Below are 25,635 nucleotides of genomic sequence, written 5' to 3' on the forward strand. Positions count from 1 at the left end.
TTCTTAATTCCATTAAGACTTTCATTTAACCTTTCGTCTTATTAACCTTCTGTTCATCGAAAACTTTGGTCACTCTAACAAAATTATATTATAAAATTTGACAAGTTTATTTCTCGACGGCTGGAATTTTTAGGTAAGAGATGTTGCGCAGATCGCTGATTCCATATTTTAGTCCTGCCCAATGGAGCCGACACATGTCTGTGGTTGCCAAGTCCCTTAAATACTGTGAGCATGGAGAACCACTAGACGTGCTCAAGCTGGTTGAAGACGAACTGCCGGATCCGAAGGGCAAACAGGTCCTGGTAAAGATTCTGGCTGCCCCAATCAACCCAGCCGATATAAACACAATTCAAGGTAAAGAATAATAATTTTTTTGAGAATTATAGTCATATTTTTCGATTTTCAGGAAAATATCCAGTGAAACCAAAGTTTCCAGCCGTTGGGGGAAATGAGTTCGTGGGCGAAGTGATATGCGTGGGTGAAAATGTCAAGGATCTTAAGGCGGGTCAAAATGTCATTTTACTAGCAACAGGTCTTGGCACGTGGACAACTCATGGCGTCTATAACGCGGACCAGCTGCTGGCTGTGTCCAAGAAAGTGGGCCTAGCAGAGGCTGCCACAGTGGCTGTAAATCCCTGCACTGCTTATCGTATGTTGAAGGATTTTGTGGAGCTGTGTCCAGGCGACACGGTCATCCAGAACGGAGCCAACAGTGCTGTGGGGCAGGCAGTGCATCAGCTGTGCCGCGCCTGGGGCATAAACAGTATTGGCATCGTTAGGGATCGCCCGGAGATAGCCGAACTTAAGGAGATGCTAAAGTGCCTGGGTGCCACTGAGGTTCTGACAGAGGCTGAGATCCGCAAAAGTGACATTTTTAAAACGGGCAAGGTGAAGAAACCACGCTTGGCCTTCAATTGTGTGGGTGGTAAGAGCGCCACGGAAGTCTCGCGGCATTTAGACCAGAAAGGCGTAATGGTCACCTACGGTGGCATGTCGCGGGAGCCGGTGACTGTTGCTACTGGTCCACTTATTTTTAAGGACGTTTCGTTTAGAGGCTTTTGGATGACTCGCTGGGCCAAGGAGAACTACAACGCTCCCGCACGTTTCGAAATGTTCAAGGAAATCTTTGAACTTATGGAGAACGGGAAGTTTGTCGCTCCCGCGCACGAGATGGTGCCACTGGAAAAGTTTCAAGATGCAGCGGCAGCGGCCCTGAGTTTTAAAGGATTCACGGGCAAAAAGTTTATTTTGGACATGAGCAACTAGGTGCAGGCTGAGCCTCCATCTTTAATTGTTATTTACATGAAAGGAGAACCCAAATGGGTTTCCAATGTGATTAAATAAAACTTAGACCATTTCGATTTCATTGCCTTGAAACTTGAGCTGGAGGGTCATGGCCGAAGGCGAGGTGACATCGGTGACAGTCAGTTGTTGGCCATCTTGCAACCCCAGTTCGCCAAGGGATTGGGTGAGGTTCTTCCGGGTGGCAGCCTCAATGCTCTTCACAGTGGACATGTATAGAGTTCTTTGTTTGCCATCTTTCATCACAGTGGTGAGCGCTGGGTTCTTCAGCTGGAAACGAGGCGAGTCGCACAACTGCTTTATCACATCCTCCAGTGTTGTGGTGTTGGGATCCTCGATGGTCACTGTCTGCGGAACGTTGCTGCAGGCCAGGCACCCTTCCGATTTCTCCGCCTCGTAGGTGTATGTGTAAATTCCATCCAGATCGTTAAAGTTGAGGTAGTTGGACATAAAGTCGTAGCAGCTGGTGGCCAGCTTAAACACCTCCAGAGCACAGGCTGCTGCTATGACTGCATTTGTGCTTGCCACTGCAGGAATTATGTGCTTGACGACGCCCTGGACCAGGCGGTAGGTGACTCCGGTGATGTTGAACTCATTGGCCCGCTCCAAGGCCCGTTCGTAGACCCATCCGATATGCTGGGGGTCATCCCCATCCAAGGGCACGCCAAAGGGCGCCTCCTTGTCCCACTGAATGATCTTTACATACTCGATGCAGTGCTCCGGCAATCGAGGCGTATTGGCTATCGTGCACAGTGGATAGTTAACCTGGGGTGGAAACAAATCCAAGGTGCATTCGATGCAGGCCGTATATCCGGGCAGGATCACACGGGCGTTTCCCTTGAATCCCTCAGTTCCACCGTCAATCATTGGAATGATGGATGTCGTATCTAAGGAGCCGTCGTCCTCATAGCGCAGCATGGACAGCAGCATTCCGTTGATCCATCGGCGGGCCACAATCGAATCCAGTCCGCACACTATTATGTTGAACTGCTGGTAGAAGGTCTCGTCAAAGTCCTGGATCTTCTTGAAGTGGGGCGTCACCCGGCAAGTGGGCACCCTTCCATTGATAAACCGGGCAGCACATTCGGCCTTTGAGGAGCCAATGTCGGTGCGACGGAAAAGGAACTGGCGGTTAAGGTTAGACAGTTCAATGGTGTCCATGTCGATGACGTGCAGGTTGCCAAAACCCATCAAAGCCAGATCCTTGAGTAATTCACAGCCAAGACCACCGGCTCCAATCACCAACAACTTGCAGTTGGTCTGGAGAAACTCCAGATTGTCGGGCGAGGCAGAGAAGTCATCCTTGCAGAAGGGTCCTTCCCGCTCCAGGATGTTGCGCAGACCGTTCCAGCGCTTATTTTGCAAAACCAAAGCAGGATTAGGCGAATGGACCGACATTCTTTATTGTTGGAGCCACAGTCATACAAAATCCAAGAATGCCTGCAGTGTTGAACAGGGCTGATACCACAGAAAGTCTTGCAACACTGTTTTCAGTCTCTATGCCGATAGTGTCATCACTATCAAAATTGAAAATAACCGGAAAATTTGTAGCGTCCTTTGCAGCGTGCTTCCTTTTGATCGCGCTTATTGTGGATTAATTCAGTGGAAAGCCTATCTTTAATAGAAAATTGTATTGGAACGAAAAGTATAGTGCCCACGGAGTACAAGTAAAGTGAAATATATTAGCAGATATTAAGAAAATAACCGAATATGGCGCTTTCTGCCTTGGCGTCGTTTGATGATCTGCGGCGTTGTATGCAGGTACTAACTGACGGAACTGCCGAGGAGGGTGAGTAAAGGTTTCTATTTATTCTTAAATGTTTGCTGTATTTGAGTGTGTTTCCAGAGTTCCTTCGCTTTCTACGAATATTCGAACAGTATTATGAAAAGTGTGCTGGGTATGCAGCGGAAACGGCGAGGATCCAAAGCGAATTGGACAAGTCGCTGACCAAAATGGGCGACCTGGAGGGCAAGCTGTTCCATGCCCGCCGCATCATTGATATGGAGATCAAGGCCCGTCGCCAGGCTGAGCATGAACGCGATGCTATGGAGAACAAAATCATGGCCGTAGCTGATCTACTGCGCCATGAACGTAATCTGAACAACGAGACCCGGGATAAGTTGGCCTTTCTTCACACACTGCCCTCTTCCCGGAAGAGGAAGTCCCTAAATGCAGTCAGGGAAGACAAATCCTATGGGGATATCAACTCTACGGGTTCGCTGCTGTCCGATCTATCCATCACACACTCTGAGGACGATTTCCTCGATGTGCGCCGATCGAAATCCTGGCGAGAGCACCGTCCTTCGCTGCCCAAGAATCCCATTCCATGTGTGGGCAATAAGAGATCTCGGCTTAGCACGGGTCTTAATGGCAGTATGTCAGGAAATACACCCACGACGACAAAGTCACGTCGCTCTGGGTTGGGTATCGGAGTGGAGCAGCACACAGTGGATGTGGGTCAGGGCGCTGAGCGCTTCTGCGCCACCACCAAGGTCACCATACCCCAGGACGGGCAAGGAGTGATCCGGGCAGAGTCGACCATTGAGTCGCTGCCGGTGATCGGTGGCCACGAGAGGATCGGCGAGGGTCTGTCCTCAACGCCGCGTCGCTCAGCCCTGAAGGAGCCCACCGCTCCACCTTTGACACCAGTAAACGCAATGGCTCCCCATGTGGCTGCTGAATCGGGCACCCCGATCCAACATCGTCCCCTCATGAGGCAACACACTTTCAGCCAGAAGACGTTCTTGCGCGGCGACAACTGCGTTCAGTGCCAGAAGCGGTAGGTGTGAACGCAGGGATTCTCTGATCTTTATTAATACCTCATTATTTATTTCAGAATTCGCTTTGGAGCCGTTGGCCTTCGCTGTCGGGACTGCCCTGTACGCTGTCACATTGACTGCCGGTATCTTCTTACGGTCAGCTGTGTGCCACAGACAGGAACGCCCACGGCCAAGACCATGACCGGCTATGTCAGTGACTTTGCACCTTCAGTAGCGCCCATGATTCCGGCTCTGATTGTGCACTGTGTGAACGAGATTGAGGCCCGAGGCTTGAAGGAGGTGGGACTCTACAGGCTGTCTTCGTCGGAGCGGGAGTATAAGGCTCTTAAGGAGCAGTTCTTGAGGGGAAAGGCCACGCCCCATTTGGGGAACACAGACATCTATGTGCTGTGCTGTTGTGTAAAGGATTTCCTGAGGTCCCTCACTGAGCCCCTCATTCCGACCAGTCAGTGGAAGGACTTTGCCAATGCAGTCCAGGATCCGGACGCCAAAGATGCTCAGGAAATGCTCTACAAGTCGGTGAAACAGCTGCCACAAGCCAACCGGGATACGTTGGCCTTCCTGATTCTGCATTTCCAGCGGATCGCCGAGTGCCGCGAGGTGCTCATGCCCATCGACAATCTGTCGCTTATCTTCGGTCCCACAATCGTGGGCTACTCGACGCCAGATCCAGACCAACATGCAATCTATACGGAGGTCTTTACCCAGAAGCAGGTAATGAAGGCTCTCCTGGAGTTGCCCGTGTCGTTCTGGGAGCAGTACATTGCCATAGATCAGACCCGGACGCCGGCCACTGTGGTGAAGCGAGTACCTAGCAGCAACAAGGATTTACTCTCCTTATATGGTAAGCCTATTCTTATGATGTAATTACCCAATTATTTATTTTCCGATTTTCAGCTACTCCTTTCAAGGGCACTATCAAAAAGCGAAAGTTCTATGGAACACCGCCAGCCTCTGCCCACAAAAAATAATCTGACTTTCCTTGTTGAAAGCTTTTGACGTGTTACTTAAGTTTACTTCAAGTATTTACATTTTTTTGTTTCCGGCCAGCCCCACTCAGGCTGTAATTATTATATTTGTACCCAACTAACCCCGCATAGAAGTTTTCTTTTATAATTAAAGTACTCGATTATAAACTGAAGCACCTTACTCGTACTAACATAAGTATACACAAATCACCCCCGATGGGAAATAAAGTGAAATGGATTTGATAACAGCGCCTATTTTAATAGTCTTAAATGGAGACTCTTTATATTAAAAATAATAATCGAATTTGCTCAGGAAAATCCCTGATAGAAGCATGTTCTCAGTGATCGGCATATCATCATAAAACGGGTTTTTTTCCATGCCTGAGTAGTAATTGTACTTCAAACCACGGCATGGAGGTGCCAGTCTCTACAACTATATCAACTGAGAATGTTCACCGCGCATCAGAATCTTTCCCTCCGGCTGCTTGTGCTCTCCACTGTCGTCTCCGGTGGTTGGGGTTTTTTTAACACTACGGGCTGCGGTCATCGATGTGCGAGCGGCGACTGCATCCCACTGGACCAGTTATGCGATGGCACTGCCAACTGCCAGGACGCCTCGGACGAGACTAAAGCCATGTGCCAGAAAGTCTGGTGTCCGGGCTATTCTTTTCGGTGCACTTACGGAGCCTGCATAGCCAGCACGGCGGTGTGTGACGGCATAATGGATTGCGTGGATGGCTCGGACGAAGAACGCTGGCTGTGTCGGGCCCAAATGCAGGAGGCCAACTGCGACCACTGGGAGATGCATTGCTCCTCCGGCCAGTGCATGCCCTACTCCAAGCTGTGCGATGGCATCAAGGATTGCACAGACGGTGATGATGAAGACGGAACATTGTGCGAAGGTGTAACAAAATCGGAGAATGATCCATCAAGGACCAACTCCACACAGAAGGAGGACGGCTGCCTGGTGCCGGATTTGCCAAATGTGATAATCAAAAATTCAAACAATGCTGTCATCCATGCTGGAACAAGGATTCCCAGAGGCACATCCATTTTCTATGACTGCCCCGCCGAGCATTCCTTGAAAGGAGAGACCGGCAATACGTGCCATGGCTCCATGTGGATGAAAAAGTTTCCCTATTGTGAAAGTAAGTTATTGCTGATCTTCCACATTGAACATTTACTTAATCATCATTTTTACCAGCAGCTCCAACCGCATTCTTCTTTAATCTGACGATATCCTTGTTCTCCCTGTTGATGGTGATCCTGGTCTTCTTACTTTGGCGGATACGCCGGGAAAGTGTGACAAGAAGTCGAAGGCTGCGGGAAGAAAACATTTGGTTGGTGGAAACCAGTTCCAGTCGTCACACAGAAAGTACTCTGCCAAAGTATTAGGAAAATACGTTCATTGGAGGGTTTTTGAAATTCAAATTGTAACGGTTTTTGGGGAATGCTTTAGTATTGGAAAGTGATTGTTGGAGCTATTTGGAGCTGTTGGAGCACATGATTAAAAAAGCGATAATATTATATGTCTGTATTCTATTTATAATATAAAAATAATAATTTATAAAAATAAAATATGGTAAAACACCTGTTGTTTCCAATCCCCCCCCTTGAATAATTTTTTGTATATTGGAGCTAAGCCCCTGCTCTCTCATATTGAAAGTGCGGTCACACTAGCCCCAACTCGAGGGCCCCAATATTGCTCCAGTGCTTCTCCAAGTAAGTCTCCCCCACTGAGGCCTTCACAGCGAACCGATTAGATAATATCTTGGATTCTAGCCGGTCCAGTAACATTGAAAATGGCCAACATTGCCAAGCTCTTCGCCTCCCGTGCCCAGTGTGTCCTGCTGGCAGCCGCACGCCAGCCACAGGTGGCCACTCGCTTTGCCAGCACCTGTAAGTATAGAATCTCACTGCAGGAGATCAAAGTCCAACTGCAAAGTCTCCGCTGCCGGTATTAGTTCAAACCAACAAGAAGGGACTGATTTAGTCCAGAATATGATCTGTTATTCCCTTGCCGTCTCCGCTGCCGGTGCCAAACATTGATTGCGTAACCTCACGATCACCTCATAATGCCATCTCTTTCACACCCCCCACAGCTGGTAACTGGGAGTTTATCAAGACCGAAGTTGCTGGTGAGGGCAAGAACGTGGCTGTCATCACGTTGAACCGCCCCAAGGCTCTGAACGCCCTCTGCAATGGCCTGATGAAGGAGCTGTCCACCGCCCTGCAGGAGTTTGGCAAGGACAAGAGCATCGCTGCCATCGTTCTGACTGGAAGCGAGAAGGCCTTCGCTGCTGGAGCTGATATCAAGGAGATGCTGCCCAACACCTACTCGCAGTGCATCCAGGGCAACTTCCTCAACGACTGGACCGAGGTGGCCCGCACCCAGAAGCCCATCATTGCTGCCGTGAATGGCTACGCCCTGGGCGGTGGCTGCGAGCTGGCCATGATGTGCGACATCATCTATGCCGGCGAGAAGGCCAAGTTTGGTCAGCCCGAGATCGCGCTGGGCACCATTCCCGGAGCTGGTGGCACTCAGCGATTGACCCGCGTCGTTGGCAAGTCCAAAGCCATGGAGATGTGCCTCACCGGTAACATGATCACCGCCCAGGAGGCGGAGAAGCTGGGTCTGGCCAGCAAGGTGGTTCCCGCTGATCAGCTGGTTGGTGAGGCCATCAAGTTGGGCGAGAAGATCGGCACCCACTCCAATCTGATCGTGCAGCTGTGCAAGGAGGCCGTCAACACAGCTTATGAGACCACTCTCCAGGAGGGTCTCAAGTATGAGCGTCGCACCTTCCATGCCACTTTCTCCACCGTAAGCTTAACAATTCTATGCAAGTTTTTTATTTTAAAAATTTATTTTTGATTTATTTTTTAGGCCGATCGCAAGGAGGGTATGACTGCCTTTGCCGAGAAGCGCCCAGCCAAGTTCACCAATGAATAAGATGGATATACCCACCAGATCCTTAAAGCCAGCAATGCATTTATATATTTGTAAAAAATTCAACGTTTTTCTATGCAATTAAAAATTTAATCGTGATAACTTTTAAAGCACATTATGCAGCCTGTGAGCCTGACTGCCAGTTGATACTCCACTCGGTTATTTGTGGAATACCCCCCGGGCAGTGAGGCTCCAGGCTGCATGTCATATTCCTAATCGAAACAAAAAAAATGTTTTTGAAAATTTAAAGAATTTGTGTAATGCACCCGCTTGTTGTTGACCGGAACCGGCAACCCGGTCGGGAAACCATGAGCCTCTTCACCTCGTCTCCTTTGTCGCAGATAGTCGCCCTCTCGATAATCGATTCCTCCCCGCATTCTTGATCTTGGGCCTCTGCTTCTGGTTCTGTCATCACAACTGCACTGACTAGTATGAGCTTGACGACTAGGTGGCCTCCTTCTTCTACACATGCGAGGGTGTTGGACAAATAGGAATCGATCGCCTCGGGGTGTAATCAGTGCTGGATCACTGGGCTCTCTGGGAAATTCACAGTTTCGCATGGTCAGCCCTCTCGATCGACGAGGTTCTGGGTGGCGTGGTACTGGTGACCGGGAGGTCAGGAACCAATCATTACTGGTCCTAGCGAATCCTTCCCTGCACTTCTTGGCCTTTCTCCGCTTACGGCGTTCCTCCCACTCTCGTTGGGCTCTGGACTCCCGTTTCTTGCAGGTATCCTTGGTCTCAACTTCGCTGGAGTCGCTACTCAAGCTTGTATGAGTGGCGGATCTTTTCCTTTCTGGCATATCATCCGAGCCACTGGTGTCTTTAACATATGCCGTGTGTGTCGTGGGTGGGGGGCCCTGATAGTTCTGATATATATAGGATCCTACTGACGAACCTCTATGGGTTGCTTGCCAACTCCTTGACCCCTTGGTTTTTGTTCGGGGTATCCCCCTTTCGGGGGACAGTGTAGATGGCCTACAGTTTGCATTGGGATTATAGAAAGTATTTCGATTGGGTTTCGGGGATGGGCTACTGCGTCTTTTCGGAGCCATGGTTCTTTGCCAAAAGCTAGGATCCCTGGGGCCCTTCACATCCTGTATCCTTGGCTGTTCACTTGCGACGGCTTGGTAATTGGTTTTTTTTGATTCCAAGTTAGAGGGTGCCGCTTCTTGTTTGGAACTGTAGCCATCGGTAGTGGCATTTTGGATGCAGTAGGGCGTTTCTTTTTCCAACTTTCGGCAAATGGCAGCTCTCTTGGATCTCTCCCTCTCTGAATGTTTGCGATCCGAGTTGGGTTTCACTGGCAGGCTGCTGGGTCCATGGAACAGAAGCCGCTTTGCGAAGGCATTCAAACGGGGCAGCAATCGTGGTTTCTGGGGGAGAGCCCGATGCGAATCCGTGGCCAAGGGACCGCTCCACAAGTACTTGCCAGTATTATCATTTCTGGGACACGATTCGGTGGGAGGGTCATCATCATCCCAAGCAAAAGGACTGTCATCTGTGTTTCTTTGACGCCTGGATTCCCACACGGCTCCTCTTCCCTCTGTGCTGCACATAGTATAGGAGTCTTTCATAGGAGTTGGTTCGGCATCTGAGTGACACAAATCCGCATTTCCAAAGCTTACAACCGAGGCTCTAGAAGACTTTTCATGGGGTTTTGGAAAACATGGTGGCGGGGGATAATGTTCCTCCTGTGATTCTATATCCATCTCCTCCAACTGTCGCTTTGCCTGCATTCTAACATCTTGTTGTGCCCTGGACCAGTAGAAGAAATATGGATTTGACTCACAACACATCCTCCGCTGACGGCACATAATCTCCGCCAGACGCTGCTTCTCCTCCTCCCGGATGTTCGGATCCACGGCAGACCATAGGTAGCAGTATGGTGGTGGCTTCTTTCGTTTCTTTTTCTTTTCGTAAATATCCTTAAAGTCAGAGCGGTGAACAAAGCCCTCGTACCCATAGCCACAGCATCCCCATGGGTGATCCGGTGGCATTTCCACATCCGTCCCATCATAGAAATCGGGTCGTTCCGAGCGTTGGACGCCAACTTGGCGGGGGCAGCACATGGACTTGAAAAATTTATTCTCCGGTTCTGGACGTACTCGGTAGCCAGTTCGTTCGTAATCTGCCTTCTCCCTTCTTGCTTCTCTTTCCAAGGATACGGCCCAGTTCTCCTCGTCCTGGGAATTCGCGACATGCATGCGTGGAGCTGAACATGTGACCATGTTTTTACTTGGTTTGCTTGGGAATCTCTCATAATTGGATCTTTTGATAGCCTGATAGAAGGGCTGATTCTCAAACTCGATGCGGCGCGGATCTCTTTTCCTCCTCGGCTTCTCGTAGGAGACGGGGTCGCAGCACGCAGTGACTCCAGATGGGCGAGATGGATCAGGATCCTCAATATTTTCAGCAGGATAACAATAAGTCTTGGTTGCCGATATAGTACTTATACTAGAAGGCTTCCTTTCGACTGACGTAGAACTCTTATGTCTAGAAGGTATCGATTGTAGTTCAGGTTCTTCTGGTTCGTGGGTGGTATAAAGTCCATGTAGCAAGGGCTCCCGGAAGGGAGCAACCCTTCGTGGTTTCTGCGAACTGTAAGCGCTTCCAGGAGAAACTTTACGAGCCTTTTTTCTTTCGGTTTTACTTTTAGGGACTTCTGATTTGGATTCCTGAACCTGGTCATCCTTGTCCTTTGACTTCTCCTCCTCGAGGGCGTAACCACTCTCTTGCACCTGTAACGATTCCTCCGGAATGTCCCATCCTTCGATCGTTCTTCGCCGAGGACAGACCATATTCCTGCAGGGAAACGTCACTGGAGCCGCTGTTTCTATGCCAGGACGCATGGGCCGACTCTTTGCGTCCGGACCGTATTTGTAGTAAGAAAAGCTGGGCTTTTGTACGAGATAGCGTTTGGACACCCTGTTGACTCCGGGAAGACTGGCGTGGTGCCTCTTCAGCAGGCATAAAAATTCTGGAGAAATTCTCCGCCCTGGAAAACGAAAAGGAGCCGTCGTACTCTTGTGGTTCAGGGCATTCCGGATGGGCATGCGGAACTTGTAGCCGAACATGCGAGGCTTGGGGCATTTGGCGACCTGAGGTCTCCTTTTGTGGACATACCACTGCGTCGCCGTATCCTCTACGCCGTAGAATTTCTTCCCGTTCCGAAAAATCTTGGCTGGTGGCGATTCATTATCTGATTTAGTCCTGGCAGGAACCGGAAGCGGCTTGCAATTCAGGGTCTGCATGCAGGCGGGCCCACAGGTAAGAAAGTCGTAGTAGGAAGTGCAGGTATTTTGGCTATTGAGCTTCGCTATTTTCAGTTCACTTAGCATTTTAAAAAAAGAAAGCCAAATTTTTAGTATGTATTAAAAGGAGAAAAATAAAAATAAAATGTAAAAACTAACCTATTTAGGGATACATCTAACGGAGGTTGACAAAATTTCCTCCGAAAAATAGATCACATTAAGAGTAAAAATATTTTAAAATCATACATGCGAAAGTAAGCGCTGGAGACTCGAGAGAAGTAATGACTTTACTATTCTTTGAGTCCTCAGCGTTTACTTATCGTAGGTATGATCCTACTGGGACGCCAAACAAATAGGTTCTTTAAGGATGTCAATAGAATCTTCCTAGAATCGATCCTCGGAAGCGTTCCCTTTCCCGCATTTGACAGTAAAAGTTCCTAAGCTCAATTCGACGCCATTGTGTTTTGATCTTCTTAATAAGCGCACTGTCTGGTTCGTTTCCTGAAATAAAAGTGAAATATTCTTTAACTTTCATAGAAAAATATGTAAAACCAATAATTAATTACCTTTAGCTAGAGTATAGCAAATGCAGCAGTCACATTTCTCGGGTGTTTCGTGTGGGTGGTCACTCGCAGTTTTAGTCGGTGTAGGTTCTTCAACGAGGAGTTTAATTTTCTCCCAGTATCGTTCCATGAGTTTACGCCAGCCCTTGAAATCGTATCGACGGATTACCATGGGCTTCATAGATTCTAAAGGATAAGTCCACCCATCCGGAGAATTCCGGAAACCATACTGGCCATCTCCGATATAATTTCGTCTGGGACTCAAATGCCATCGCAGATAATCGTAATGGGTGGCGAATAGATTGTGTCGCTTGGGATCAGCGATAGCAGCTTCGGTAATCTTTTTAGACATGTTCCGGATATTGTTAATGTTCTCCTGGACAAAGTTTCTGGGCTCCTTTGGGGGACGGTAGTCCTCGCGTACGCCTGCAATCTTCATCAGCTTTTTAATGTACTCTATCACTGCGGCCTGCTTATCGCGAATGATGTCTTCTATATCCCTTGGTTCGTTCATACCACTTATGGTTTCCACAGTTTGGTGCTGCAATTCCCGTAGCACCGACCTCAGGGATAGCTGCTTCTTGATAGTGTGTTTTGAAGATTCACCTTTCAGCTTTCTCTTTGAGTGCTTGAAGGACGTATCGGATGCGATTATATTGAATCTTGAATCCGTTTCGGTTTTGCTCTGCAAGCTCATGGTGTCGGGCAGATAAGCAGGTGTATTCGCTTCCGTAGGCTTCCGTTTGTGGAGCAACAAGTCTGGCTTTGAGTTCTTAATATAATCCGAAAACTTTTTCAGTGGTCCCCGTAGAGCTTTAAAATCCTTGCTACTCTTTAATGAGCCTTTTTCCTTTAGTCTGGATGAATAGCTAGCTACCGAAGCCCTATCGAAATTCATAGATCTATTTTTGTCATATCGACTTTTTTCAATTTTTTCAGTTTTTTCAGTTTTTTCAGTTTTTGTTTTGTATGCACGGGGATTTGGAACAAAAACGTCTTTTAGTTTGTGACCCAAGCTAGACCTTTCGGTGGGAGCAACTGATACTGGACGCTCCAAACTTTCGTATGAATCCGAGTCTAGAAACGCACCCACCTTGGGCTTGAGTACATATGACGAGTTCCCATCTTCTTCCTCTGATTCTTTTTTTGAGATTTGGAGTAAGTCATGAACGCTTCTAAGAGATCTATGAAGTTCTGGTTGTTTGAGGGCGGCGCCCTTTAGCATACTCCTAAAGTCTTGTGTGAATTTTGGCTTTATATTCTTCAATTTAAAACTGGCAGAAGATGATTTTCGATGTTTTGAATATAAACTGTTCCTTTGCTGATTTTTCAAGCTTGGCCTGAATCTTTGATCATATCCAAGACTGTCCAGTTCCCAAAGATCCCAATCTGGATCTAACGACTCAGTGTGGGAACTGTCTCGGCTTATTTCTGGCTTGATGTTCATTCGATGGCTACTTCGTAAGATTTTATGATGTTCCGGTATCCTGAACTTTTTGCTCTTTAAAAGATCTCTCAACGGCGCTGTGAATTTTGCTTCTACAGGTCGCTCCTTATCTTCTACAGTTCCGTACCGTACTTTCTTTTGGAAAGAAACATGACGGGAGACCTCAGTTCCATCGGTTTTAGGACTTTTGTAAACCTTTTCAATCTCTTTACTTGCAATGGGCTTGCGTTCTTTCAGTTGGTGTCGGCTTCTAAGGATACGATTATGTTCTGGCACTGTCTCATTTTTAAGCATTCGATCGAACAATGGCATAACCATCCTGGCTTGTCTGCTTTCCTTATCCTCCCGATAAGCCCCAAATGGAGTTTGCATCACCCGAGCTTTAGGAATGCCTTTTATGGAGGACTTGCTACTCTTTTTTTTGGGAAAGAATTTTAGGATAGCTTTTTCTGCGCCAATGATTTTTCTCTTATGCTTCGCTAAAGATTTTAAAACTGGATCTGGGGTGTTTTCGTCAGGGTATTGAACATAGGGTTCCAGTTTCGGATCCTGTCCCGCGTCTAGGGCATCTTGTACCATTTTTTTCCTTTTGAGTTCCAAAATTTTCCGATTCTTTTCCCAAAGACGCTGGAATAGGTCCAATGCCTGGCGCTTTTTTATCCAATCGTTCCATTTGGCCTGGGTTTGTATTAGAGCCTCTTCATCAGCTTTATCTTGGAGTAGTTTTTCGTGCAACTGTCGCCATTTTGGAGGCGTTCTTTGATATTTGATTTTTTCAGGAATCGGTATATTTTTTAATTCTGTTATTTCTTGAGGCAGTAAATTCTTTTTTATAATTTGATTTTTTGGGCGGCAGCAGCGTTCATATAGATCATGGTCGGTGGCTTGTTGGCGATTCCATCCGTGAAGAGGGTTCTAAAAATAAAAACATTACAACTTTTACTTTCCTTTCCGGATAAAAAGCTCTTAAAAGTAAGCCATGAATTTATTTTATTAAAAAAACAAACAGATAGATGTACCAGATTTGTAGAAGAATTCCATAAAATAGTGGTTGGGTTCTGTTTCAAAGGTTGGCGTTGGCTTAACGACCAACAGCATTTACTTTTTTTGAACGCCATAGCGTAATAGCTTTTTCGCGAATATTCGCTATACAAACAATTTAACTTAATTCACAAAACGAAAAATCCGAATTTGAATTAAATTTCAAAGTATAACATTTGCTAAGGCACAACAGTCATTGCGCTTAACGGCACACTGTTAACCTTAACAGAGTACGGCGAATTCGCCGCAACGTAATATTCGCTGTACCTTTGCGCACTTTTTTCACGTTTTCGAAAAGTGTCCTGCGCGTTGACAGTCCGTTGAGAGCGAAGCTAGCAAAAAGTAAAAGTGAAAATCAGGCCCTTGAAATTTGTTCATCAATTATGCATTGATTCTGGCAGACGCTAACACAAAACACAAACGGAAACGCAACATTTAACGGAAACAGTGTTCGCCAAACGGAAGTGATTTTCAAATTAATACCGTTACCGTGAGCTGGCTGAAAAGTGCGAGATATAAATACATACATAGTGTATATATCTCATTTTTTCACTCGCCAGGGTCTGATGTGTTGTAATCCATAATTGCAAAGACCCACAAACACACACAAAAAGATAGATATATAGAATCGCACTCACATTGACGGTATACACACACCCCCGCTTTTTGCCCTTGGCACCGAGAAGCGTTCGATTTTTCACAACAAGACGTGAAAACCTGAAACGGTCTGAAAGCCTGAGAAAAGCTGAGAAAAAAAAATACTGTTAAGCTGAGAAAACTGAAACCTTAAGAGCCATCAACATGGACATGCTCAACCAGATACTCAGCATCAACAATGGTGGCGCCTACGGGGGCGGGAAGGCGGGCGGCGCCTTTGATCCCCTCACATTCGCCATGAAGCCCCAAGTGGTCATCCGGGCCCTTTGCTGGGTAAGTAATGTCTCCCTCCTTTGGGGCGGGAGTGGAAATTGGGTGGAACACCGCGTGGGTATCGTTGTGGGAATTGCTGGGATTTTTTGGGCAAACACAGTCGTAATTGTCACGTTGTTTATACGAATTGTCATTTAACAGGCACTAAGAGAAAATTGAACATTTTTTTAGATATATACTTTTTCTAAAAATATATCCTTTTTATTTTTAAAACTATGCTTTTGTGTTTTCTTAAACTGGGTTCATTTTTTAAATGTTTCTTTGCAAAAATCTTCCCACAAACGTTTGCTAATAAAAAATGTTTCCGATTTGTTTACCCAAGGGCCAGGGGCGTAGTTAAAGAAGCTCCTCCTTGATGGGGGACACATGGATCAGCTGCAGCGGGACCATAAAAACTCTCACGTTCGTAAAAGCTTTATAATTAAATGTCATAAAGTGTTCGGGCAATTGGCCACTAGGCTTAGAACTTTATTATAGCAGAGGTAATGTGCGTCACCAGCGAAGTGGAAAAAGTTCTATGGGATTCCTTCGTGGGCGGCCAGGAGGTTGGCTTTTAGTTTGCTTTTCATTTAAACGTATACGTAATATTTGCCCACTCACTTAACCAAGGACCCTGTCACTGGGTTGCGATGGCAGTACCAATAGTCCCACCCCACCACCTTGCCACCCCTTTTCCTGGACAAACAAACTAAACTTGGCCTTCATTTCGCAAATTGGGTCAGAAGCATAAGGACGTGTCTGCCTTGTTGTCTGTGTACTTGAACTTCTGGTTTGTTGCACCTGCTGGAGAAAATCAATATCTGAGTATGGGGTGTGCCGAAAAAAATCATAAACTATTACGATTCTTATTGGTTATAAGCCAGTTAAGAAAATGCCAGAAATGGGGTTAGCTAACGTAAATGGGTTTGCTTTAAAAGAAACTCTTAAAAACCAATAAAAACGCTTATCACATCACACTTTAATATGCCAATAAACCATAGAAATGAGGTCTGTCATGTCTTCACTCAAATGGAATTTCCCCCGCCACTTTTCAGCTCTTTTCAGTAGTGGTCTTCGGCTGCATATCCTCGGAAGGATGGGCGGAGAAGGAGGGCAAGGAATACTGCCTTTACAATGGGGACGGAATGGCCTGCAAGTATGGCAATATGGTTGGCGTCTTCGGGTTCCTGGCCTCCATGGGCTTCATGGGCGGTGAGTTCCTCTTCGAGCGGATGTCGTCGGTGAAGAGCAGAAAGCGTTACGTCATGGCTGATATGGCCTTCTCGGGTATGTCTTAATCATTATCTATACTTTCATTGTCTCATTGCCAGATGCTAATGATGATGAAAATCTATTCATTTTTTGTTTAGCCTTCTGGGCCTTCATGTACTTTGTGGCGTTCTTCTACTTGTGGTCGCAGTGGAGCTCGGCGCCCCCACCACCGCTGGGAATCGGAGGTGGCAGCATGAAGACAGCCATTTGGTTCTGCCTGTTCTCGATAGTCTCCTGGGTGGGTAACTATAAAAAAGGGATTTTTTATTTTAAATCTTATTATCCAACCAATAAAATCCTTTTTTTCTGTTTAGGGTCTCTGTGCCCTGATGGCCTATAAGCGCTTCCTGATCGGAGCTGGTGACGAGTTCACCTCGGCCTTTGAGACAGATCCGGCCAATGTGGTCCATCAACAGGCCTACGGATATTCCATGGACAATGACAATGATCAGTACAGCGCCTCCCCCTTTGGCCAGCCACAGCAGGGTAAGTCAGCGCCCAGAACAATGATTTTAATATACATTTTAATCAATTCCCTTAAAAGGAATGGAACAGCAGCAGTCTGGAATGGAGTACCAGCAGCCCACCTATTAAGGATTCTACACAACCTGCTCCTCCGTTGTCCGCACACACACTCACCTCGATTTTGTAGTGCAAATGGCAAATTGAAACAATTGTTTGTTTTACACGACTAAACAGCAACACAACAGAATACACCGATGTCGTACATATAACAAAAGTAACAGAAACAATAACAAAAATATTGATACAAAACCGAAACCAGCAAGCAATGAAACAGAAGCAGCAGCAGCATCGGATATAATTCCAAGCTTTAGCTACAAAAAAGCGAAACTCAGTTAGAAGGATATATAAGGATATAAATGTATTTGTCGGAGAAAGTATGAATAACTCTTAAGCTAGCCCTTTAAGTTGAGTGTGCAGTTTTTTGTAGTGGAATTTGTTGCAATATATATTATACAGATATACAACTAGTTATATATAAATATATCCTATATTACGAGTATATGTATACATGCATAGCTAACCCATTCGAAATATGCTTTCAACGTTGTTAGTTATTTAGTGTTAATGTGTACGTGATTGTATGATTTATTGGATTCAATGCCAGGCCCTGGTCCCCCGATCAGCTTCTTAACGCGATACTCGAATATTACGAATGGCAATAGTTTGCAATTGAGGGAAACATACGGTTTTTTTAGATAAATTTACACACACGTGCAATGCAAATAGTTGGAGGCCCAGACATCAGATTGAGACGATTACACTGCTCAATGACAACATATCCAATAACCAATATCCGTTTGGAAACCTACCCACAAATTCAAAACTGGCGGCCAGGGTCGGAGGAAGGCTTCGTTAACACAGAACAGCAACCGCAACAATAAAACGCCAAAATTTTGTAAATTCTAAGCAGTAAGGAACTCCAAGTCGTTGAATTTGTTGTGAATATAAAACTAAAAAAAAATTTAAACCTAAAACACAGTATTGCAAATTAGATTGCTGCCGGAATTTAACTGGTTTATCGCTGTTCAGGCTTGTTGTTGACCCTCCCAACCAAAGATTTGTATAGTATATATATATAAATACCTAAAAAAATGAAACAAATAAATAAATTCTATATGTACAATACCCATTATGCATTGTGCGAAGGGGCAGTCGCCTCCTGGCAACAGATTCAAGTGTTCTCCAGCGGCGATTGCTCCTTGTTGGAAATACTCAAATATCAATGAATGTAAACATATTGATTACATAAATGTTCACTTAGTGCAGCAAGTTGCGATAACCTACAGATGTATTTGTTAAAATAAATACTATATATATATATATACTTATATATTATATATATTTACGGATTGTATATGAGATAGGGCTCTCAGTTAATATACAGAAATATAAATTAATCGTGTAGAATTCGTGTGCGTTGAAAAATTTAGAAAAGATAAAACAAAACCAAATGTACTCATTTCAAGAAAAAATTAAATTAACACTAACACGAACCGCCAGTGGAATACAAAATAGCGAACCCAGCCGACAATAGGCTAAAGCATTTGCAACACACTATTGTAATAGAAAAGATCCTCAAACAAGGTCCTAAACTGGAAACCCCAAAAATAAACATAAATACATATTTTTTAAAACCAATATAGTGAGTTTTGTTTTTCTCCTTTCATGATTGATTTTAATTTTTTGTCATCTGATCCGTTGTATAAAATTTCAAAAGGGTTGGTCAGCTATATCCTATAGGTGCTATATAAGAAGTCATTTTAGGAAAATTTTTGGAACTGATCTTCTTGTAAGGATTATAACTATATACTGTATATCGGAACTACATTCGGTATTTGTGAAATATATTTTATCCTTTATATATATTATACAGGATTTCATCATCTGTTTAATCGTCGAGATGAAATCTTTATTGCTTAATGCGAAAACCCCTTTTGATTTTTTATCAAAATTCCAAAACTTTTCCTCGATTTTTGACGGGATAGGGCAGTACTACATACCTGTTAATGAAGCTCTACTAGGAACATTCCAATAAAATGCTCCCTGAATATTTATTTATTTTGTATTATGTTAGTAATATTTTACTGGTTACTTGTGGACTTTTGTGAATAATGAACAAAATATATGAATAATGTTTAATGACTGCCAAGCATAGCTTTCCATCCTTCCCGGTTTAGATCAGCAAATTGGTTAATTTTCATTTTGTAGGATTGCTTTCCTTGTTTGTATTGCTCGTTGTGCTCCTGAATCATTTTCCAGTTTTCAGTGAATATTTTGCGATGCTTTTCGGTCTCCGATTCATTCCTGTAAGTCACACTAAAGTCCGTCTAAAATATTTTTCAAATAAATAGAAACCTTTTATGTCGTTTTCTTGAAAATTCATACCAAAAACTTTTGCCAGTCGGCTTCTATTTTCAAATCAATTTCTATAGATTCCGTTGTGGGTAATTCTGTGGTGGGAGTTTCATCTTCGGTAGTTGATTCGAAGGATTCCGATTCGGTTGTTTCAGTTACAGGTTCAATGGTTTTATTTTCTAGAGTGGTAATCCCATTTGATTGTAATCCCTTCTTTTCGATTATGGCCTGGGTTGTGTAGTGGGTGGGTGTACTCCAGACCCCTTCCATTAGGCACACGACTAACAGAGCCACAAAAGCACTTTGAGATGAGCGCATCTTGAAGATTTTTCGCGTACTAAGCTGCGAATGCCCAGTAGTGCCAATTATATAGCAAATATAAATTCTTAATGGGTACTCTCTCTTGATGGCTTTTAATCTTATGACGTAAAGTACTTATCCTATTACTCAGTATTATAAGTACTCTATCTGGGATATAATTTACAAAAATGTAAATGAGTCTTGAAGATTAAGAGGACAAGATTATATTCATATTCAAAAAGTGTGTGTCATTCAGATCATGTTGAATCTTATGAATGATTCAATTATAAACAAAATAGACTAATTTAATATTATCTTGGTTCATATAGAGTAATAGAGGGGTGTGCTTTAGATCCATTTGATGAATATTCACGAGATGATCGCATTTCAAAGATTTTTCGCATACTGAGAATTCTTTTGAATGTCAAAAATAAAGCAAATATTAATTTTCTAATATCAACATTTGGTTTGTATTTATCCCTTTGCTAAAAATGGTACTTCCTCTCTAGAGGAATGACTCTTTGTGAATTACTATAGTTTCAGAAAGAAAGTAACTACCAACTACAAAGTTAGGCTCATTATTCTTTATTTACTGGAAAGCTACAAACTAGAGTAACAAAGTTATAAATTCGTGGTTTGTAATTGACTAAACTATAAGCTAACCTTAGTGGGTAGAGAGCCTACAGGATGGGGTAACTGCACTCGCTGGCGATTCCGCAGAATCCACCGGCATTACGGGGCAGACGCATAAAGCCACCTTCACCCCAGTTCTGGGAGTACGAGTTCTTGATGATCCAGTAGTCCCGTCCGTTCTCAGATCCGTAACCAACCACCGTGACCGAGTGGTTGACCTCGCCAGCATTGCAGGCATCGTCCTCGTAGATGCCACCGCCGTACTGCTCGAAGGATATGGTGTCGGCATTCATGGAGCAGGCCAGGGGACCCAGGGTGGCAATCACCTCCTTCATCTTCTCCTCATCTCCGGGTGTGATGGTGGCATAGTCCCGCACCTTAACGATGCTCTCACGTGGTGGACGTCCGGCAGTCTCGTTCTGACGGCACTGCATCTCCGACTGGGTATACGGGTATTTGTTGGCCAGAGTGATGCCGTGATCACGAATGTACTCGAAGGCGTACTCCTGGAAACCACCGTCGCAGCCCATGTTTCCGTAGTCGTCGGCACAGTCCACCAGATTCTGTTGCGAGAGCGAGGGCAGGATGCCCGTGCGCCGGAAGATGTGACCCTCGAGGGCTCCAGTGGTGGCGAAAGACCAACAGGCTCCACAGCCCACACCTTGGAAACCAGGCGGGGTCACTCCACCCTTCTCCCTCCAGTCGAATTTCTCTGGCAGATTAACATTGGAGGTCCTCGGTCCAGTTAAGAAGTTAATGTGGCCATTGGTGTATTTTCTGGAGAATAATAAAGATATTAGGTTGGTAAATTTTTTAAGAATTGAGAGAATTGGTATATAAATCGTTTAAGGTGGGTATTGTGCAATATAGGGGGTATAAGATATAGGGGTAGAATCAGGGAGCAATACTTATATTTGTATCTAAGATATCTTCTTTACTGCTGTGGATACTTAGAGTCACCTCAAAAAGAGCGATAAGGTTCCATGATAATAGGTTTTTATCACAAACTGTCATAAAAAACAATTCCAAAATGTTTTCATTGATAAAAGGTTTTTGGGGTAATTTACGTTCTCAGAAATTGAGTCTACAAATGGTTTTAACAAATAATTTGGCAATGCTGCTCCCAAACTCACAAAACTATAAATTAATTATTATGCTCATAAAAAAATGTTCTCATAAAAAATATGTGTAGTTGCGAAAACAATGATTCATTTTGGAGCCACTCATGGCTTAATACTTTTGATGAACTGGTTCAGCATAATCTGGAATAGTGAGTAACATCTCTAGCATAAAGATTACACCCTTTTTTAGTTAGCACCAACAAAAAAAAATAAAAAAAGAAAAACCAGTTTAACAGTTATGGATTGGGTGATAATTTATCCAAGTCCCATGGACTTCCCCTTAGGCTTAATGATTACGTCAAGATTTTATCACATATGACCGAATATAATAAAGTGAAAACGTTTCAATCCCTTTTATAGTCTTACAGAATAGACTTAGAAAGATGACAAATACTTACTCTCCATGATCAGAGATCTTGGATCCCAGCAGGGTGGCGATTTCCTTCTTGGTCATATCGGCCAGAGGATTCACACTCAGCTGGAAGCTGGAGATACCGGTGTCGGAGTTCTTGTTGCTCAGGGCGATGAGGGACATCTTGGCGGCAAAGATACTTTCACGGTAGACCCGCTCCTCGTCCGAATACACCTTGCCCGTTTGCCGCAGAAAGTCATCAAAGTTTTGGATGTCGCAGAGCTTGGGAAATGATTGCAGTTGCTGCAATGACACAGCACTCAGCCAGGCGAGGCACATGGCCAGCTGCAGCCACATCGGTGAGCACATCCGCATCTGGAACACATGGGGGGAAAAAGAAACAAAGTTAGTGGAAAGTGTTAAGTAACCACTTGGCCAACTCTCAAAGTCTTCCCTCTTCGTTCAGCATCATCTGTCAACGTTAATCGCACTAAAGTTTAGTTGGTCCATTCACCTCCGACACGAATCGAACCGAGGCTCGTATCGGGGCATGTGGAATAACTTATATGAAATATACATACTTTTCAAGGGGAATCACGCTATAAATATTTATTTATTAGTGCAATCAGATGTGCTTTTTGCTTTTTGAAATAACTAAAATTGCCTTTCTTAAAAAAAACGAAGTTATAATTGATATGATAATTCATAACATGAACAAAAAAGTGGTCTAATTAATCTGTGTTTAACCAGCATGTTATTTGCTTTTTAAAAAGTGAAAACTAAACATCTTAATGATCAGTTAACAAAAGATGAACGGGTCCGCAGTCCCGCAAATCATCTACCAACTGTCAGTAGAAGAATTAATTGGTAATTAATAACCTATTGGCGTTAACCAGAGTCTTAATTTCACAACTTCAGCTCCTACACTTTGGGCCTCTCGGAGCGATCCATCTTCATTTGGATTAGCCCATTGGGTTTTGAAACAAGCAGAGCGATGGTGTTTGCCAATTCAATGTTTGATGACATATAATAAGCATCATAGGTATCGGTTGAATAATCCCATTTGCATATGCTTAGCATAACTTTATTGAACGCCTAATTAAAACACAGAAAACACATAAAGTCGATGCCTTCGAATGAATTTCGGGGGAATATTCATCATTTCGAGGGTTTGTCTTATGGCCGTGGGCCAAATAAATCTAGATTAGCCATTTGGCCAATTTCACTTTCGATGCTGTAAATATTCATCACATGCTGGGCCCGGGTGAAAGGCGATCCCCTTACAACAGGGCCCTCGATCCGGGTTTCTAACGTTTGCGTGATTCCCGATTTCTATTCGAATGTTTGGCTTTAATTGCAATTGCAATCGATTTGCCCGTAATGATTCTCTTCACGAAACGCACACACGACACAATAGACCCATGTTGGCTTAGACTCAATCACCTTTATAACGAGTATCTGTTGGATGGATCTTCCGCGATCGAAAATCTCAGCGAAGATGATGCAGACCCGAAGACCGGCTGGGTTATAAGCGGCGATCGACACGCACATCGCGGTTTTATAGGTCCGGGGTTCGATCTTCGGTTGGGGATCGGGCCTGAGATTTGGCCATCTGACCAAAACCTGATGGGCCCTCAGTATTACATATTTTCCAGTCGAAAACTGAAAATGTTTTAATATTCATGGTTTAGTTATCTGGTTTATGGGCTTATAATATGGGATGGCTTAATTTTATGCATGTTTAGTAATTGTTTGTTGGCCAATACGAGTATAATCGATAGGAAAACTTTGGCCATTTACACTAAATATTGTCACATAAATAATCAGTCAATCAGGTGTTGATTTTGAATATGAAATTGTGCAGAAAGCTGTCGAATTTATAGTTCCAGGCATCGTCGCCAAATTTATTTGCCATTCAATTAACAGTTTTTTGATGGAATCGGGGATTATTACCTGGAAAGTTCATTGACTGGTGTATCAATTATGGGTCCCTGATTTACAGACTCTCAAGAAAATAGGGTAAGTTTCCAACTATTTCTCTTTTTATTGAAATTACCCAACAAGTCATTTAGCACTTGTTTACATGATCATTTGGGAAAGACTTCAAACGAGCCTGCAAGTGTGTTGCAATATTTATGGGCTCCTCATGAATGTGATTAATCATGAAGTGAAGACAAAACGCCGACAGCCGAGGCGTGATTACAAAGATACGGGTAAGTTGGCATTAGAGAGAGAGATATTTTTACGATGCTACCACAAGTTTTATTTCTGGGCCAGTGGAGACTTCGAATTAACAGAGATACGAGAACCTAACGAATCGCAACGATCCAAAACGGAGCGCATTTGACAAGTTTATTGGACAAACAGAGCACACCCCGACTTTTTCCTCTAACGGGGGCTTATCGAGCCCACTCACCCGACCAGCCGACTATATCGCAGCTCTAGGCCAAGTGCGAATTCAAGGCCTGATAGAAATCTATTTGCACTTTTCTTGCGAAAGTAAGTCGGTATGGTATGGTAAACTTCTATTTGCTTTTGCAATCAGAAGAAGAGTTCCGTAGACAACGCCTATAAAAGACCGTTCCACGGTTCTTGGCGGCATCAGTTTGTTTCGGTTTTACGGTTTTCAACATGTTAAAGTTACTGGTATTCTCGTATCTCCTCCTAGCCGCCGGCCAAGGATGGGCCTTTAATCATGGCCAGGACTTAATCGACTTTAATTCCTATGTGGTAAGTTGACACCAAAGAGTGGTTGCGGTTTTTTCCATTTGCTTTTAGAGAAACCCTATGAATCACAGCTCTCTTGTGAATTCAAATAAACTTTCCATGATGATGACATATACTCTATTACTTTCAGGACACTTTTAATAAAACCTATCCCACTACCTCGGCCAGAACCTTTGCCAACTACTACTTCACCTACAACCGGAATCAGGTGGCCCAGCAAAATGCTCTGGCGGATCGAAATCGCACTACCTACCGCGAGGCGGTGAATCAGTTCTCGGACATCCGGCTGATCCAGTTTGCCGCCCTCCTCCCCAGGGCAGTGAATACTCTGACCTCGCATGCCAGCTCCCCACCGGCCACCCAGGCCTCGTCTACCACCTTTGACATCATCACGGACTTTGGTTTGACCGTGAATGTGGAGGATCAGGGCGTGAACTGCAGCAGCAGCTGGGCCTATGCCGTTGCCAAGTCGGTGGAGATCCTGAATGCCGTACAGGCTGCCAATGTAGCACCGGCATCGCTATCTGCCCAGCAGTTGATCGACTGCGCCGGCATGGGCACCGGCTGCTCCACCCAAGTGCCCCAGGCTGCCTTGGACTTCCTCACGCAGTACTCGGACTCTTACCTATATCCGGAAGTGGACTACCCGAATAACAATACCTGGAAGTCGCAGGGCATGTGCCAGCCACCTCCGTCCGTGGGCGTAGGCGTGCGGTTGACCAATTATTCCACAATAGCCGATGGTGACGATGCCTCTCTCATGCGCTACGTGTCCAGTGGATTCCCCGTGGTGGTGGAATACAACCCGGCCACCTTCGGCTTCATGCAGTATTCCAGTGGCGTCTACGTGCAGGATACCAAGTCCCTGACCAATCCCAAGAGCTCCCAGTTCCTGGTGGTTGTGGGATACGACCATGATACGGACACCAATCTGGACTACTGGCGGTGCCTGAACTCCTTCGGCACAACCTGGGGCGAGGAAGGCTACATCAGGATTGTCCGAAGGGACAACCAGCCTCTGGCCAAAAATGCCATTTTCCCCAGCGTTATTGCCTAATTTTATTTTATTAAACACAAAAACTGAACCACAATATTATAATAAAAACTCCCCTCCAAATTTATTTGTTTGTTTAAGTTT

At 44.7% G+C, this 25,635-nt stretch overlaps 9 protein-coding genes across 10 annotated transcripts; 6 read left to right on the top strand and 3 right to left on the bottom strand.

Annotated features, from left to right (window-relative positions):
• The first annotated feature begins 60 nt into the window (after nucleotides 1-60).
• Nucleotides 61-1,366, top strand: LOC108131984 (enoyl-[acyl-carrier-protein] reductase, mitochondrial). Its single transcript, XM_017251149.3, has 2 exons — nucleotides 61-354; nucleotides 407-1,366. Exons 1-2 carry the CDS (start codon nucleotides 141-143, stop codon nucleotides 1,264-1,266), a joined length of 1,074 nt encoding a protein of 357 aa, XP_017106638.2. The 5' UTR covers nucleotides 61-140; the 3' UTR covers nucleotides 1,267-1,366.
• Uba3 (Ubiquitin-like activating enzyme 3) lies at nucleotides 1,243-2,700 on the bottom strand. The gene has a single exon (XM_017251143.3). It carries the CDS (start codon nucleotides 2,698-2,700, stop codon nucleotides 1,348-1,350), a length of 1,353 nt encoding a protein of 450 aa, XP_017106632.1. The 3' UTR covers nucleotides 1,243-1,347.
• A 250-nt stretch (nucleotides 2,701-2,950) lies between these two features.
• Nucleotides 2,951-5,297, top strand: tum (Rac GTPase activating protein tumbleweed). The gene is made up of 4 exons (XM_017251142.3): nucleotides 2,951-3,091; nucleotides 3,149-4,082; nucleotides 4,140-4,927; nucleotides 4,981-5,297. Exons 1-4 carry the CDS (start codon nucleotides 3,013-3,015, stop codon nucleotides 5,052-5,054), a joined length of 1,875 nt encoding a protein of 624 aa, XP_017106631.1. The 5' UTR covers nucleotides 2,951-3,012; the 3' UTR covers nucleotides 5,055-5,297.
• A 115-nt stretch (nucleotides 5,298-5,412) lies between these two features.
• On the top strand, nucleotides 5,413-6,627 carry LOC122321086 (modular serine protease). Its single transcript, XM_043210304.2, has 2 exons — nucleotides 5,413-6,199; nucleotides 6,259-6,627. The coding sequence occupies exons 1-2, from the start codon at nucleotides 5,500-5,502 to the stop codon at nucleotides 6,444-6,446; spliced, it is 888 nt and encodes a 295-aa protein (XP_043066239.1). The 5' UTR covers nucleotides 5,413-5,499; the 3' UTR covers nucleotides 6,447-6,627.
• Nucleotides 6,628-6,754: 127 nt separating this feature from the next.
• On the top strand, nucleotides 6,755-8,108 carry Echs1 (Enoyl-CoA hydratase, short chain 1). Its single transcript, XM_017251150.3, has 4 exons — nucleotides 6,755-6,773; nucleotides 6,834-6,950; nucleotides 7,154-7,872; nucleotides 7,936-8,108. The coding sequence occupies exons 2-4, from the start codon at nucleotides 6,854-6,856 to the stop codon at nucleotides 7,999-8,001; spliced, it is 882 nt and encodes a 293-aa protein (XP_017106639.2). The 5' UTR covers nucleotides 6,755-6,773; nucleotides 6,834-6,853; the 3' UTR covers nucleotides 8,002-8,108.
• A 58-nt stretch (nucleotides 8,109-8,166) lies between these two features.
• Nucleotides 8,167-14,452, bottom strand: LOC108131965 (uncharacterized). 2 transcript variants are annotated; one of them, XM_070278158.1, is made up of 4 exons: nucleotides 14,282-14,452; nucleotides 11,819-14,177; nucleotides 11,412-11,753; nucleotides 8,167-11,331 (listed from the first exon to the last, which is right to left on the bottom strand). In XM_070278158.1, the coding sequence occupies exon 4, from the start codon at nucleotides 11,250-11,252 to the stop codon at nucleotides 8,211-8,213; it is 3,042 nt and encodes a 1,013-aa protein (XP_070134259.1). In that variant the 5' UTR covers nucleotides 11,253-11,331; nucleotides 11,412-11,753; nucleotides 11,819-14,177; nucleotides 14,282-14,452; the 3' UTR covers nucleotides 8,167-8,210. The 2 variants fall into 2 exon arrangements, with proteins under 2 accessions (XP_070134259.1, XP_070134258.1); XM_070278157.1 differs by lacking the exons at nucleotides 11,412-11,753; nucleotides 11,819-14,177; nucleotides 14,282-14,452 and having other exon boundaries at nucleotides 8,167-11,384.
• Nucleotides 14,453-14,587: 135 nt separating this feature from the next.
• Syngr (synaptogyrin) lies at nucleotides 14,588-18,647 on the top strand. Its single transcript, XM_017251152.3, has 5 exons — nucleotides 14,588-15,233; nucleotides 16,268-16,499; nucleotides 16,583-16,722; nucleotides 16,799-16,970; nucleotides 17,029-18,647. Exons 1-5 carry the CDS (start codon nucleotides 15,105-15,107, stop codon nucleotides 17,076-17,078), a joined length of 723 nt encoding a protein of 240 aa, XP_017106641.2. The 5' UTR covers nucleotides 14,588-15,104; the 3' UTR covers nucleotides 17,079-18,647.
• Nucleotides 18,648-20,233: 1,586 nt separating this feature from the next.
• CtsL2 (Cathepsin L2) lies at nucleotides 20,234-23,320 on the bottom strand. The gene is made up of 3 exons (XM_017251147.3): nucleotides 23,214-23,320; nucleotides 21,817-22,145; nucleotides 20,234-21,074 (listed from the first exon to the last, which is right to left on the bottom strand). The coding sequence occupies exons 2-3, from the start codon at nucleotides 22,143-22,145 to the stop codon at nucleotides 20,345-20,347; spliced, it is 1,059 nt and encodes a 352-aa protein (XP_017106636.2). The 5' UTR covers nucleotides 23,214-23,320; the 3' UTR covers nucleotides 20,234-20,344.
• Nucleotides 23,321-24,389: 1,069 nt separating this feature from the next.
• LOC108132142 (uncharacterized) lies at nucleotides 24,390-25,618 on the top strand. Its single transcript, XM_017251436.3, has 2 exons — nucleotides 24,390-24,500; nucleotides 24,628-25,618. The coding sequence occupies exons 1-2, from the start codon at nucleotides 24,402-24,404 to the stop codon at nucleotides 25,552-25,554; spliced, it is 1,026 nt and encodes a 341-aa protein (XP_017106925.2). The 5' UTR covers nucleotides 24,390-24,401; the 3' UTR covers nucleotides 25,555-25,618.
• Nucleotides 25,619-25,635: the final 17 nt, after the last annotated feature.

Source organism: Drosophila bipectinata, chromosome 2R (assembly GCF_030179905.1).
Source record: "Drosophila bipectinata strain 14024-0381.07 chromosome 2R, DbipHiC1v2, whole genome shotgun sequence".
NCBI lineage: Eukaryota > Metazoa > Arthropoda > Insecta > Diptera > Drosophilidae > Drosophila > Drosophila bipectinata.

Bases quoted from the DNA above. Each gene is read 5' to 3' on its own strand.
- Syngr (XM_017251152.3), top strand. From the start codon at position 15,105: ATGGACATGCTCAACCAGATACTCAGCATCAACAATGGTGGCGCCTAC. The intron at 16,500-16,582 runs GTATGTCTTAAT...TTTTTTGTTTAG, and splicing joins GGCTGATATGGCCTTCTCGG to CCTTCTGGGCCTTCATGTAC. The intron at 16,971-17,028 runs GTAAGTCAGCGC...TTCCCTTAAAAG, and splicing joins CTTTGGCCAGCCACAGCAGG to GAATGGAACAGCAGCAGTCT.
- Echs1 (XM_017251150.3), top strand. From the start codon at position 6,854: ATGGCCAACATTGCCAAGCTCTTCGCCTCCCGTGCCCAGTGTGTCCTG. The intron at 6,951-7,153 runs GTAAGTATAGAA...CACCCCCCACAG, and splicing joins CACTCGCTTTGCCAGCACCT to CTGGTAACTGGGAGTTTATC. The intron at 7,873-7,935 runs GTAAGCTTAACA...TTTATTTTTTAG, and splicing joins TCCATGCCACTTTCTCCACC to GCCGATCGCAAGGAGGGTAT.
- tum (XM_017251142.3), top strand. From the start codon at position 3,013: ATGGCGCTTTCTGCCTTGGCGTCGTTTGATGATCTGCGGCGTTGTATG. The intron at 4,083-4,139 runs GTAGGTGTGAAC...TATTTATTTCAG, and splicing joins TGCGTTCAGTGCCAGAAGCG to AATTCGCTTTGGAGCCGTTG. The intron at 4,928-4,980 runs GTAAGCCTATTC...TCCGATTTTCAG, and splicing joins GGATTTACTCTCCTTATATG to CTACTCCTTTCAAGGGCACT.
- LOC108131965 (XM_070278157.1), bottom strand. From the start codon at position 11,339: ATGCTAAGTGAACTGAAAATAGCGAAGCTCAATAGCCAAAATACCTGC.
- CtsL2 (XM_017251147.3), bottom strand. From the start codon at position 22,145: ATGCGGATGTGCTCACCGATGTGGCTGCAGCTGGCCATGTGCCTCGCC. The intron at 21,075-21,816 runs GTAAGTATTTGT...ATTATTCTCCAG, and splicing joins AAGATCTCTGATCATGGAGA to AAAATACACCAATGGCCACA.
- LOC108131984 (XM_017251149.3), top strand. From the start codon at position 141: ATGTTGCGCAGATCGCTGATTCCATATTTTAGTCCTGCCCAATGGAGC. The intron at 355-406 runs GTAAAGAATAAT...TTCGATTTTCAG, and splicing joins CGATATAAACACAATTCAAG to GAAAATATCCAGTGAAACCA.
- Uba3 (XM_017251143.3), bottom strand. From the start codon at position 2,700: ATGTCGGTCCATTCGCCTAATCCTGCTTTGGTTTTGCAAAATAAGCGC.
- LOC122321086 (XM_043210304.2), top strand. From the start codon at position 5,500: ATGTTCACCGCGCATCAGAATCTTTCCCTCCGGCTGCTTGTGCTCTCC. The intron at 6,200-6,258 runs GTAAGTTATTGC...TTTTACCAGCAG, and splicing joins AAAGTTTCCCTATTGTGAAA to CTCCAACCGCATTCTTCTTT.
- LOC108132142 (XM_017251436.3), top strand. From the start codon at position 24,402: ATGTTAAAGTTACTGGTATTCTCGTATCTCCTCCTAGCCGCCGGCCAA. The intron at 24,501-24,627 runs GTAAGTTGACAC...TATTACTTTCAG, and splicing joins TCGACTTTAATTCCTATGTG to GACACTTTTAATAAAACCTA.